Below are 14,439 nucleotides of genomic sequence, written 5' to 3'. Positions count from 1 at the left end.
CCAACTTTACTCATTCCTTTTATTGTGTAGCTGAAAGTCTGACTCCTGTTTGTGCTAGAGAAACATTCCTGATTAACCCTTGGCACCGTAACTGTGCTGTGAAGAAGGGACAGTATGTACTGAGGGCTGTTCTTCAGAGAGATGTTAAACCCCAGCCACATTAACAAACCTCACAGTACTGAGAGTGAGAAGAACTCCGATCAGTTCCCTGGTAGGATTGTCACGCCATTCCAATCGGACACAATCTTAGCTGGTGTTTTTGGGCATTGGGCTCCCAGCAGGATCTGAGCAAGCCTGGAGATACACTTCCGCAATGAGGTGGAAGTGAAAATCTCTAAAACTCCGAGACGTAAACAAAATTTAAAACAGTGATTATGATCAAGGAAACTGCTTTGGCAGCAGGGAGTGGGTAACAGAGGGAAGATGGGGTGAGCATTTCCACACAGCCAGTTGCTGTGCTGGGAGATGGTGGGATCACATTCATCAGGGACTGGGTAGCGCAGAGAGAAGCGGAGGATGGGGGAGCGTTTCCATGCAATCATTTTCTGCCCAAGGAGATGGCGGGACCACATTCAGCAAGGAGTCCGACCTACACTGGAGAGAGGGAAGCATTCCAAAGAACCCTTTCAGAAAGCTGGCAGGGTGTAAGGTCTGCTGTGCTGTGATTCATGGTGTACTCTGAGGCTTCCATCTGCTCAGATTCCTAGTAGCAGCTGCAGCAGTGGAGTGAGCGCGAGATCACCTGTCCACAGGAACACATCACCCTGCAGCAGAGGGGTCACAGCAGCTGCAGGACGCAATCGGTGCCAGGGTACTCTGGAAGGTTGAGACCATACTTCTTCTCCAGGGCCGCGGGCACAAAGCGGCCGCCCAGGAAGTGGTAGCGGCCAGTGAAGTGGCTGGCTGCCTTCTTGGGGGCAGTGAGTGAGATGAGCATGTCGGGCTGGATCCCCTGTGGGTTGCCCTTCTCCACGTTCCAACCTGTCAGAGAGGCAGAGGAGGCAGTGTCAAGTCAACAAGACAAGGTTACAGCACGATCCAGGTCAACTGGGCAGGTGGGCCGAGGAAGGGCAGGGCACTGGGAAGGGTGTTTTTGGGGCTGAGGTACAGTACATGGTTCTGTGAAAGAAGCACAGGCAGGTTGGTGAAGAAGGCATTTAGCATCCTGGCCTTCATTGGTCAGGGCACCAAGTATAGGAGTTGGGATGTCATGGTACAGAAACATCATCCGCCCTCTTGTTCCCTTGCCCCATCCCTGTGTCACCAAATTCCCCAGAACTAGTTATAGACACCCATCAGAATTTTGAACAAGTTATTACCCCCTCAAAACCATTAAGAATTTGAATGTTATTATCCCTTAAAACCTGTCAGGGATTTGAATTACACCTCCCTTTAGTTTTTTTTCCTTTCCACAAGAAGTAGAGTCCAACTGGAACTAGACACAGCTCAAGAATTGTGGATAGAGATGAGGAAAACTGCTATTCCCAAAGAGTAGGGATTCTGTGGAATTCTCTACCCAGGGAAACAGTAGAGTCTACTACATTAAATATATATAAGACAGTAGATTTTTGCATCGCAGGGGAATTCAAGTTTGTGGGGGGAAAAGGCAGGTAGAGATGAGCCCATGGCCAGATCAGCCACAATCTTTCTGAATGACAGAGCAGGCTCAACGGGCCAGATGGATTACTAGTGTTCCTAGTTCTTAAGTACAACCTACCTATGGAACGGAAGACCTCGCCCTGGGAATGTTTTTGAAATCCTAAGGACCTTCCTGAAGCTGCCCCCAGTTCTCTGGCTGGGACCCCACTGGGGATTGAGTAGTGTAACGCAGAGGGCTCCTGTTTCTGTTCATCAACACCTCTTCCCACCCATATATTCACACACACATATACACAGCAAGGTGAAGCTGGTGTAGTACTCACCGGATGGGATGTCCACACTGGCGATGGGGATGGTCACTGCCTCCAGTATAGTCAGGATGGAGGCAAAGGGCTCGCGGGCTTCACCCTTGAAGCTGAACCCGAAGATGGCGTCCACCACTAGGTTGTAGACCTCGTCAATAAGGGCAGGCTGTTAGGCGATGGGCAGTGCGTCAGACAACAGCTCACACTGCACCCACAACATGATCAATGGCCCACAGAAGGGCATCACCAGTACATCTCCCACAGAGCAACAGGAGGGAAGAGGGAAATTCAGGAAAGATCAGCAGTCTAGAACGATCATTTTACCGTGGAGACAGTAGCCAGTGGAAGGCCTGGAGTTTGCAATTGTTGGGGGCAGGTAGCCCAGGGATTGGGGAGCAGGTGGGGGGGGGGGGGTTGGGATGATAGGGAGCCAGTTTTGGAAAGCACAATGTGGGTGCTGGGGGGGGTATGTAAAGTGGTAGAAAAGAAAATGCGAATTGGAACAGAGCCACTGCATGGGGGGGGGGGGGGGGGGGGGGAATGTGGATAATGGTCCCAGAATGGCCTGGATCTGCAATGATCAGGATTCTGGTTGGGATGCGGGACAGCCGGAGTTGGGAAGCTAGAGGGTGGAGATTGCTGAGATGAAGAGAGATTCAGGAGGCAGTGATCTACAGAAGGAACTGCACATGGTTTGAATCAAACACCCACTCTCACAATGGAGTTGCAGGACTCACCTCAGATGGGAATTCTGCCAGGAAGGGGATGTCCATTTTCTGGCATTGTGTGGTGAGTGACTGGAAGAGAGGCTTACTGGACTGTTTTGGGTAGAAGATGGCTGGTTCGTAGCCCTGCACAGGGAGAGAACGGTCATTGGCATGGCATAACACATCAACGGCAGACGCCCCTGCCAAGGTCATGCAGAACCACACAGCAACGTAGCCCCAGTCAGTCTATTCCACTGTTCATGGCCAAGCTGCATAAGCACTGCCCAACTAAGCCCCCACACTTTGTTTGCAGAATGTCAGTAACACCAGCATGTATAGCCTTTCCTTAAAGAGCCCTCAAAATTGGCAACAAGCACACTTCTTGAACAAACCCTCCTCAGGCTTCCATCTGGGTACAGGTATCAATCAATTTTAACCGACGTTTTGAAGACAAACTGTGCCATCCTCGTCAGGGTGATGAAGATGGCAGAGTTTGTCATTGAAACATTCGTTAAAATCGATACCTGTACCTGCGTGGAAGCCCAAGAAGAGTTTATTCATTATACAAGCTGGGAAAACACTGGATCCTTTTTCAAACACACTTCTCCATACGTTGGTGAGGCTGACCCCACAGGGCAATCACAGAATCAGTCCTTTTGGCTGAACCTGTCCAAGCTGTTCTCTGCCCATCCGCGCTACTCCCAGAACCATATGCATCTTAAATGCAGTGACTGTATTTGATTCCAGCACATTTGAGTATCAGCCACCCTGTGTAAAACATTTACCCCTCAGATACTTTTTAAATCATCTTCCTCTCACCTTAAACATGTTTTTTTTATACACAGGAAGAGGCTCTTCAGCCTACCATGTTATACTAATTAATGATGCCTAATTAAACCAATCCCTTCTGCCTACACAATTTTCACGTCTCTGCATTCTCAGCATCTTAAACATCTCTGTCATATGTTCCACATTCCAGGCACCCACCACTCTGTAAAAGAAAACTTGCCCCACACATCTCCTTTGAACTTCCCCCCCCCCCCCCCACCTCATCTTAAATGCATGCCCTGTGGTATTAAACATTTCCACCCTGGCTGTCTACCCTTGTCTCTTTGCCTCATCATTGCGTAAGCTTCTACCAGGTTTTTTTTGATGGGAAATTGATTCTATGTAACTTCTCATAATCGTGTACGTAATTGCACATCTCTACCAGCCCGTCTCTCAGGAAAATAAGTCCCAGTCTGTCCAAACTCTCCCCAGAACTAAAGTCTTCCATTTCAGACAACATCCTGGTGACTGTCCTCTGCACCAGGCAGAATTCTAGTCTCAGCAAATTCTACCTCAATACATTATATAATAATCTGATCTGTATGAACAGTACACAAGACAAGCTTTTCACTGTATGTGTGATAATAAACCAATACCATTCTCATAACTCTTCCTTACACTCTTTTCAACGTAATGACAGCCATGTGGCCTAATGAAAAAGGTGTCTGATAAGTATTAGAATGAGCAGCAGCCCTGCCACATCATTTGCCATTCAATAGACATAACTCTGCTGTATATTTAGGGTGGCACAGTAGTGTAGAAATTAGTGTAATCCTATTACAGCACCAGCAACCTGGGTTCAATTCCCACTGCTGTCTGGAAGCAGTTTGTATCTTCTCCTTGTGACTGAGTGTTTCCTCTGAATGCAGCAGTTTGCTCCCACACCCAAAGATGTACCGATTAGTGGATTATTTGGTCACAAAGGTGTAGTTGGGCTGTATTTCAAAATAACAAAAATAAAACCTGTTGGCCAAACCCATACACAATAACAATCTCAGAGCTTTAGCTTGTCCCATTCGGTCCAATCTCAGTCCCTTGAGCCCTGGCAGCATCCTGGTCAATCTTTTCTGCACTCTTTGCAGTTTAATATCATCATTCCTATGGCTGATACAGAATAACACTCCGCGTGCGGTCTCACGGGTCAGTGTCCTGTACAACAGCTCAGTGTCTAACCACAAGAGATTCTGCAGGTGCAAGAAATCCAGACCAACACACAGAACGCTGGAGGAGTTCAGCAGGTCAGGCAGCACCTATGGAAAGAAATAAGGAGTCAATGTTTCAGACTGAGGTCCTTCATCAGGACCCTGGGAGTGTGGTGCTTACAAAAAGCTTGAGATGCCTCGCGCACACAAGTCCATCCCCGCCATTGTTGCCCGGTCCACACACGATCAACACAGTGGGGTTTTCTTTCCGTAGCGATGACAGTGGGTATGCCTGAAAGATGATTAGAGAGAGAGAGATGAGTGAGGGCAGCAATGTTTTGCCTATCAATGTGAGGCTACACACGCTGGTGGGGGCTATCACAGCCCAACGGTATCTGGCACCAAGCAAGTGGGATCCGAAGGAACTCCCTCAAACCCTGTGTCAGATGGCCTGTCACTCCCATTTGGTGGAGCTGAGAGGTAATGAGTCCCTGTCCTTCCATGCTCTCTACGGTGCGCAGGGATGGTCAGATTACCACAAAACAGAGGGTGCCTGGAGTCTATGTACAAATGAGCTGTTCGTTTACCCAGGGACAAAGTCCTCCCCTTCCCAGGGTTGTTCAGACACCAACCTTGGCAATGGCAGTGGCACAGCTGAGACCTGCCAGCTCCATCAACTGGTCCACACTGAACCGGTACTCGGTGAACAGCTCCTGGTCAATGTTCTGAGCCTCCTCCTGTCTGTGGGCGAGAGGTCACACTCTTCGTTAATCACACCCCACCCCACCCCAGGGAGACCTCTACCCACAGGTGGCAAAAGGGAGTTTGGGTAGGGGGCAGTGTTGTACCCCTCGACAGAGTGGGTGACCACTGGACGAGGATGGGAAAGGGGCCATAACCTGGAGACCACCACAGTCACTGAACCTGCTCATGGGACAGCAACATGCCATTCAGCCCTTCCAGTCTGTCAACTTGAATGGCTTCCTACCCCTTTATACCCCACAAAATGGCATCCCCCCAATAAATGCTTAACTGCTCCCTCTGTGGGCAGCGTCACAGATCTCCCTACTTCACCCTTTATGGAGGTGACCTGGCATCATCTTAAACTTTGCCCCACATCCACCCACCTGCTCCAACTTCCTCCTCCTCTGAGGGACAGTGGCTGGAAAGGAATTTTACAAGATCAGGAGCAGTGAATCGTGAGATCCTCTGGCCTGGAGTGTGGGCAAGACCAGATTACTGGGGACATTACAAATGATCAGGTGCGGTGGGGAACTTGGACAGATCACCCATGATGGGTCAGTTGCTCCATTTCATCAAGGTTCAATTCCCACCACTCTTTGTAAGGAGTTCTGTATGCTCCTCCCATGATTGTTCATGGTTTCCTCCGGGTCTTCCAGTTCCCTCCCACAGACAGAGGATTGTGCTAGGGGCACAACATAAGTAGCGCATTTCACATGTTAATATACATGTGACAAATAAAGCTAATCTTTCTTTCACTTTTACACTCAAGGGAACCTCATCCAGGGGAGGAGACATTGTCTAATGGTGTCTGGTCATCTCTAGCTTGGACAATGTCTCCTCACTGGATGAGGGGACCCAGTGTGGTCTCCAAACGCGGTCCCTCCAAGCCAAGGCATCCCAGATCCTCTGGGCCAAAGGGTTAATGTTGCGATGATTTACCAGAGCCCACAGTTACTCCTCCACCCTCCCCAAGGTTCTCTCGACCAACTCCCTGCTCTGACTTACCCCAGGTACTTCAGGGCTTTCCCACTGGGGGCAGGACAGTTGAGGTTCCCCTGGCCTGACATCACTGGCCACTGGGTTCTAGGGCAGAGGAAGCCTGGTCCCCGAGAGAGTCCCTGCCCCAAGCCACGGGCAGCCAGCCGCGTCGAGACGAACACGCCAAGGCTTAGGAGGGTCCTGAGCCCAGACATTCAAGAGCCACCACGGGACAGCTGGCCTGGAGGGGAGAGAACAGGCTCAGTGAGAGACCCGGCACTGTCACAGTTCCGTGGGACATCCCACAGCTTCTCCCAGGAAGTGAAAACCCTCAGTAACTCGCACCACCACCACCCAGGGATGCAGGAAACATGAGCAGCGATAGCCCACGCAGCCCCACCACTCAAAATGATGATGACTGATCTACATAGGTCTGCTCTAACAGTCCCTATGGCCCTCAGTTCCTTCACCTCCTGCAACTCCATTTCCACTTTACATACACCTAGCCACCCAGCTCCCACCACCATCAGTGACCAGAGATTTCCAGAGATCCACCTCCTTCCTTTCCAGTTCTGATGAAGGGTCTCAGCCACAGATATCAACTGTTTGTTCCTCTCCATAGATGCTGCCTGACCTGCTGAGTTCCTCCAGCAATTGTGTCTTTTGTTCAAGATTTACAGCATCTGTGGAATCTCTTGAGCCTCCATGCATCCTGGTTTGAAATGACCATCCCTTTATATTGTAGCTGTGTCCCCTCATTTATTACTCTCCCACTGATCTGATGGAAACCGCAATGCCTACCTCGTCAAGGTACTTTTGGACCTTGGCTGTTTGAATAAGACATAGGAGCAGAATTAGGCCATCTGGCCCATCGAGTCTGTTCCACTATTCAATCACAGCTGATCCTTTTTATAAAAACTGCTCCTCAACCCCAGTTCCGGGTCTTCTCCCCGTAACCTTCGATGCCATGTCCAATCAAGAACCGATCAATCTCTGCCTTAAATACACCCAAATTCCACCAATTCACCACGCTCTGGCTCAAGAAATTTCTCTGCATCTGTTTTGAAAGGGCGCCCCTATATCCTGAGGTTGTGCCCTCTTGTCCTAGACTCACTCACCATGGGAAACATCCTTTCCACATCTACTCTGTCTAGGCCTTTCAACATTTGAAAGGTTTCAATGAGATCCCCCGTCATCCTTCTGAATTCCAGCGAGTACAGACACAGAGCCATCAAACATTCCTAGTATGATAACCCTTTCATTCCCGGAATCATCCTTGTGAACCTCCTCTGGACTCTCTCCAATGCCAGCACATCTCTTCTCAGAAAAGGGGCCCCAAAATTGTTCACAATAGTCAAGGTGAGGACTTACCAGTGCTTCATAAAGCCTAAGTATCACATTCTTCCTCTTGTATTCTAGACCTCTTGAAATGAATGCTGACATTGCATTTGCCTTCCTCACCACCGACTCAACCTGCAAGTTAACCTTCAGGTGTTCTGCACAAGTCCCTCTGCATCTCAGATTCCTGGATTTTCTTCTCGTTTAGAAAATGGTCTGTACATTTATTTCCACTGCTAAAGTGCATGACCATGCATTTTTCAACACTGTATTTCATCTGCCACTTTCTTGCCCATTCTCCCAATCCGTCCAAGTCCTTCTGCATTTACCTGTTTCCTCAACACTCCCTGCCCCTCCACTAATCTTCGTATCATCTGCAAACTTAGCAACAAAGCCATCTATTCCATCATCTAAATCATTTATATACAGCATTTAAAGAAGTGGTCCCAACACCAACCCATGCGGAACACCAATAGTCACTGGCAGCCAACCTTTTATTCCCACTCACTGCCTCCTACCAATCAGCCAACCATGCTCTAACCATGTTAGTAACTTTCCTGTAATACCATGGGCTCTTAACTTGGTAAGCTGCCTCATGTGTGGCACCTTGTCAAAGGCCTTCTGAAAGCCCAAATATACAACATCCCTTTTATCTATCCTACTTGTAATCTCCTCAAAAAATTCCAACAGGTTCATCAGGCAGGATTTTCCCCTGAAGGAAACCTTGCTGACTTTGTACTATCTTGCCCTGTGTTACCAAGTACTCCATCACCTCATCCTTAACAATTGACTCCAACATCTTCCCAACCACTGAGGTCAGGCTAACTGGTCTATAATTTCCTTTTTACTGTTTTCCTTTCTTAAAGGGTGGAGCACAACATTTGCAATTTTTTAGTCCTCTGGCACTATGCCAGAATCCAATGATTTTTGAAAGATCATTTCTAATACCACCACAATCTCTAATGCTACCTCTTTCAGAACCGTAGGGTGCTGTTCCTCTAGTCCGGGTGACTTACGTACCTTTAGGTCTTTCAGCTTTTTGAGCACCTTCTCCTTTGTAATAGTAACTGGACTCACTTCTCTTCCTTTGCACACTACAACATCAGGCATACTGCTAGTGTTCCACCGTGAAGACTGACGCAAAATACTCATTTAGTTTATCGGCCATCTCCTTGTCCCCTCTTTATTTCTCCTGCCTAATTTTCTAGCAGTCCTATATCTACTACTCTTCTCTCTTTTATTTTTAAGGTCCTTGAAAAAACTTTTACTATTCACTCTGATATGATTTGCTAGCTTGCTCTCATATTTCATCTTTTCCCTTCTAATGATTTCTTTAGTTGCTCTCTGTAGGTTTTTAAAAAGTTCACAATCCTCTATCTTCCCACTAACTTTTGCTTTCTTGAAAGCCCTTTCTTTTGGTTTTACAATAGCTCTATGTTCCCTTGTCAACCACGGTTGTACTCTTTTACCATTTGAGTATTTCTTCATTTTTGGAATAAACATGTCCTGCACCTTCCTCATTTCCCCCAGAAATGCACACCATTGCTGCTCACTGCCAGCAGCTCCTTCCAATTTACTTTAGCCAACTCCTCTCTCGTACCACTGTAATTTCCCTTACTCCACTGAAATACTGCTACATTATGCACATTCTCCCTATCAAATTTCAAGTTGAACACAATCATATTGTGATCACTGGTTCCTAAGGGTTATGTTACCTTAAGCTCCCTAATCACCTCCAGTTCATTACATAACACCCAATCCAGTACAGCTGATTCCCCTAGTAGGCTCAATAACAAACTGCTCTGAAAAGCCATCTCTTAGGCATTCAACAAACCTGATCTTCCCAATCGACCTGCATGTTAAAATCTCCCACGACAACCACAACATTGCCCTTTTGACTCGCCTTTTCTATTTCCTATGACCCTTGCAGTTTCTTAACTCAACCCACAAGGATTCAACATCTTCTGATCCTATGTAACATTTTTCTACTGATTTGATGCCATTCTTTATCAGTAAAGCCACACCACTCCCTCTGCCTGCCTTTCTATCCCTCCAATATAACGCGTACCCTTGGATCACCTCTCATTCTTCTAAACAGCAAGGGAAACAGACCTAAACTATCCAACTGCTCTTGACAGGACTACCCTCTCACCCCAGGGATTAGACTGGGGAAATCTCTTTTCAAAGTAAGTTTATTATCAAAGTACTTGTGTGTCACTATTCCTCACTTTGAGGTTCACTTTGTTGCAGGCATACAGTAGAACAGAGAAATAGGATCAATGAAAATCCAACTAAAGACAGACAACCAATGTGCAAAAGACAAACTGCAAATGCAAACCAAAATAAAAACAAATAATGATAAATAAATAATACTGAGAACATGAGTCATTGAAAGTGGATCCATAACTTGTAGAATCAGTTCAGTGTTGAGGTGAGTGAAGTTATCCATGCCCGTTCAGGAGCCTAATGGTTGAAGGGGAATAACTGTTCCTGAAGCTGGTGGTGTGGGACCCAAGGCTCCTGAACCTCCTTCCCAAATGGCAGTAGCAGTAAGAGAGCATAGTTTGGGCAGCTTCCAATGCTTTCTGCATTCTTCATAGGTTAGGGGACCATAACTGTGTACGTTACTCTAGATCTACACTACCTGCCTGATAAAAGTTCTATAGTCTTTTACACTAAGTATGGGAGGTGATGTCATTAAAACATACAGAAATTGTACAAGGCTTAACAGGATGGATGCAAACAGATGGTTAGTGGTCTACAACTAAGGCTCACAGACTCAGGAACGAGAGGCTGATAGTCAAGGGTCAATAAATGCTTCACATTCTCTTCCCCAGAGGCTAGAGTTGCTCTGGAGATTCCCGGGGATGGATGAATGCTCAGAAGTAAGGTGTACTGATGGATATGGGGTCAGTGCAGGCGGGAGGAGGGAAGAACAATCTGTTTTATTGAAGCAGATCAGTTGAGGGCCTGAATATCCTTCTACTCCCATTGCCCCATTTTGTACTGGGATGAAAAATCAGCCTGGGACACACATCTCCCATCCGGAGTTTTGCCAGAGGCGAGTGAATGTGGTGGAGTCCAAACTCACAGCCTCCCAGTAACCCCGGACCGCCTCAGAACTCAGTGGCTGAACCAGCCCCTGGCTCATCGCCAAAACACCCCGCCTGTCCAACCCCACCTCCAAGCTCACTGTATTCCTTATACCCCTGCTCCTCAGTCTCAGACCACCACTACCGCCAACGCAGTCACACCACAATACCCTCCCCCCCATCCCTCCTATCATCACCACCGCCTCACACTCCAGGTTCATCTTACCTTCCCACATGCCTACCTCACCCAATAACCTCTTTCTTCCTCCTGCTAGTCAACTTCACCCCTCTCTCGCCTCCTCGACCCCATACTATCCTCCCATTCCCCACTCCACCCCCATACCCAAGCTCACCTCTCTCAATGCTCTCCCCAATCCCCAGCTCTATTCCCACAACCCTTCCAAACACCTCCCCACCCCTGGCCCACTAATCCCTTGTTCCGGTCAAACTACCCTCGCCTCCGTGTTCAGTTGGCCTGCTAGTGTCCCGGGTGCCGGACCACGAGAGGGGAGTGCTTTCCAGGCCCGAAGCCCGGGCTGCTGCCTCTCACCTCGGCCGCTCTTCGCCGCAGTACTGAACCGCCCTCCGTGTCGCCGCTGCACCAATCACAAGGCACGCCAGGCCAGTCACTCAAAGAACTTCCAATAAAAAAAGGGAGAAAGGCGCGCTGTCAGACGGACAGCAGAACCGACCAATGAAGAGCTGCATAATCCTCCCCAGGTTACCCAATTGGATTCGACCTCATCCAAATTTTAATGTAAACTGGGAGTGACAATGGATAGAAACAGAATCTGTAATGGAACAGACACCCAAATGGACGGAAGAAAAGGCAAGGTTGAAAGAGCGAATAAGCCCATCGTTGAGCATAATGCTTGAACTAGAGGGAGAATATTCTGTGCCTTGGTAACGCATCGTACTCTTGGCTGGTTTCCACATTAGCCATCAAACATCTGTAGTCGGGTTGAAAGAAAACCAGCCAATGGCGCGGTAAAGCTCCGCCCCTCTTCCTTGTGATTGACATGTAGAGCGCCTAATCAATTTGCAGAATTTGCCTAGTAAAACCAATGGGAGAGTCGAAGAGGAGGGATTAATCCCTTAAATGCCTGAAGGACGCAAAGGATCAGTGACTCCCCAGCGGCTCGGAGACCTTGGACAGAGGACGTTTCTCACCGCACCCCACTCCACCCAGGTTCCCCACAGCGAACAGCGGCAACTGGTATCTGCTGTCCGACCAAGACCGAGGGCGGTGTCTGTTCTTCGCCGCACGCACGGACTGCGATCTCTGCCTACAAAGGCTCAGGTCAAGTTCAAGTTTGTTGTCATCTGACCGTCCCTATTTACAACCAAACGAAACAACGTTCGTCTGGACCACCATGCAACCCATACGACATATATCACACAGCACATAAACCAAAATATACCATAAGTTATTAAAATATAATTCAAAATGCATGTAGTAAAGCGCAGCACAGTAAACAGTAAGGTTGCTGTCCTAGTGACGAGATTTCGGTGGTGGCAGAGTAGGTCTTTCTGTACCTGCTCTTGTTTTCTAACTTCAGAACATTAACTCAGAGGCGGGAGTCTGGGAAAGAAAGTCTTTTGTGCGAATGGCGACTCGCACTTATCAGGAAGTGCATTAGTGCCACCTACTGTTATGGAGTATGACAGGAGCCATGAGAGGGATCAGATCCTGCCTCCCAAACTTACTTTAATGAAAAAGATCACCGGGTCTGACTATTCCTGGTTCAAGTGGCAGAATATCCCGCAGCCGAGACACCCTAAATATACCCAATAATTGCCTAAACAGCTTCCTGCGTTCCAACGAAAATCGGTGGCACGTCATGATCAGTGCCTCCTCTGAACTAACGGAACCAGATTGTATAAACACCTCCCTGTCCCATTCCTATCCCACAAATTCTGCCATTTTCTAATCCCAACCAACCTAATACAAGATTTGGCTTCACACTTCCTCAGTTAACTATAACATCTACTTCTGACTTATTAAGTGGCTGTATTGCTACATCAGTCACGTTCATTAGCCGATACACCCAAAGTGTAGGTACCCAACAAAACTGTGCTACAATTCCTGCACTCTCCAGAACATATAGGTAAAATATACTTCCATCTACAGATCAGTTCTCCTTGAATATCTCGATTCCGAACTCTGCATTACCGATTCAGAATCTAAGCAGATGACGACTCTATTTGGCTTAATTCGTTCACCCATTGCAAACTAATCATAATGATAACGGCCATAAATTCTGCTGTATAGATAGACAACCCATCTGTCAGCCTTTTCCACAGCTCAACATTAAACCAACGGATAAATATCCCAGAGCCCACCCAGTTAATAACTGGGTCTTTAGAACGATTTGTACAGATAGACAAAACAGAAAAATACTTGTGCTGTAAATGACCAGACATCCTCTCACTACATTTTGGTAGGACTAATCAAAATAGGACATACATCGTACATGGTAAGGCATTGGAGAATGCAGTAGGACAGAGTGATCTAGGAATACTGGTGCATAGTTCCCTGAAGGTGGAATCTCATGTGGATAGGGTGGTGAAGAAAGCTTTTGGTATGCTGGCCTTTATAAATTACAGCATTGAGTATAGGAGTTGGGATGTAATGTTAAAATTGTACAAGGCCAAATTTGGGTATTGTGTACAGTTCTGGTCACCAAATTATAGGAAAGATATCAACAAAATAGAGGGAGTACAGAGAAGATTTACTAGAATGTTACCTGGGTTTCAGCACCTATCAAAATTATGAGAGGGATAGATAGAGTTGACGTGGATAGGCTTTTTCCATTGAGAGTAGGGGAGATTCAAACAAGAGGACATGAGTTGAGAGTTAGGGGGCAAAAGTTTAGGGGTAACACTAGGGGGAACTTCTTAACTCAGAGAATGGTAGCTATGTGGAATGGGCTTCCAGTAGAAGTGGTAGAGGCAGGTTCGATATTGTCATTTGAAGTAAAATTGGATAGGTATATGCACAGGAAAGGAATGGAGGGTTATGGGCTGAGTGCAGGTAGGTGGGATTAGGTGAGAGTAAGCTTTCGGCACGGACTAGAAGGGCCGAGATGGCCTGTTTCCGTGCTGTAATTGTTATATGGTTACCCACAAAACCCTTTATATCCTCCAGTAACGATGAATCTATTCCCACATCTGTAAATTTCCACAGTGGAGCTCCCGGCTAGACCACTGTTGGGCTAATCGCAAATCCTCAAGACCATCCACCCACACATATTCCCTAATTATCCAACAAAACATTTACCAACTCTGCTAGTAGATTCCTAACAATCCATTAAAAGAAAATATGTTAACTGGGATGTCCCCATCCTGCCACAGAAGTCCAGTCTGCAAGGCTCTGTTGTTCTCTCTGCAGATCGAGGCATCTCACCTAGCTCAACCCCCAGTGCATCTCTTAGTGTGGTCCGGAATGCTCCACTACAGATTCTAAGTGCCCTGGCCTGTAGGACATTCAACCTCTATAAAACTGAATGAGCTGCCTCCCCATAACCATAGTCCAGACAAGATTGTATTAAAGTGCAATAAACTGTCAATAGAACACCACTAGAAGCTCCCCAGTCATACTCAGCCACACAGCACATAAAGTTAATGACCTGTTTACATTTAACCTCCAAAAACTTTACATGTGTTCTCAAAGTCAGTCTCACACCCAGCCATAAAGACGGGAACC

The 14,439-nt window shown here is 47.3% G+C and overlaps 1 protein-coding gene across 4 annotated transcripts; it reads right to left on the bottom strand.

Moving 5' to 3' along the window:
• Position 1: 1 nt before the first annotated feature.
• On the bottom strand, positions 2–12,328 carry naxe (NAD(P)HX epimerase). 4 transcript variants are annotated; one of them, XM_073061318.1, is made up of 7 exons: positions 12,270–12,328; positions 6,331–6,544; positions 5,214–5,322; positions 4,763–4,873; positions 2,642–2,755; positions 1,923–2,070; positions 2–981 (listed from the first exon to the last, which is right to left on the bottom strand). In XM_073061318.1, exons 2-7 carry the CDS (start codon positions 6,516–6,518, stop codon positions 779–781), a joined length of 873 nt encoding a protein of 290 aa, XP_072917419.1. In that variant the 5' UTR covers positions 6,519–6,544; positions 12,270–12,328; the 3' UTR covers positions 2–778. The 4 variants fall into 4 exon arrangements, with proteins under 4 accessions (XP_072917419.1, XP_072917418.1, XP_072917417.1 ...); XM_073061317.1 differs by lacking the exon at positions 12,270–12,328 and adding an exon at positions 11,284–11,394; XM_073061316.1 differs by lacking the exon at positions 12,270–12,328 and adding an exon at positions 11,186–11,326.
• Positions 12,329–14,439: the final 2,111 nt, after the last annotated feature.

The sequence above is a fragment of the Hemitrygon akajei genome, chromosome 11 (assembly GCF_048418815.1).
Source record: "Hemitrygon akajei chromosome 11, sHemAka1.3, whole genome shotgun sequence".
In the NCBI taxonomy this organism is placed as follows: Eukaryota; Metazoa; Chordata; class Chondrichthyes; order Myliobatiformes; family Dasyatidae; genus Hemitrygon; species Hemitrygon akajei.
Note: the sequence above shows the minus strand (reverse complement) of the source record. Positions and strands in the feature narration are given on the sequence as shown.

Excerpts from the sequence above, each read along its gene's own strand:
- naxe (XM_073061318.1), bottom strand. The coding sequence starts at position 6,518 with ATGTCTGGGCTCAGGACCCTCCTAAGCCTTGGCGTGTTCGTCTCGACG. Across the intron at positions 5,323-6,330 it reads AAAGCCCTGAAGTACCTGGG|ACAGGAGGAGGCTCAGAACA; the intron begins GTAAGTCAGAGC and ends TCTCGCCCACAG. Across the intron at positions 4,874-5,213 it reads GTGCCACTGCCATTGCCAAG|GCATACCCACTGTCATCGCT; the intron begins GTTGGTGTCTGA and ends ATCATCTTTCAG.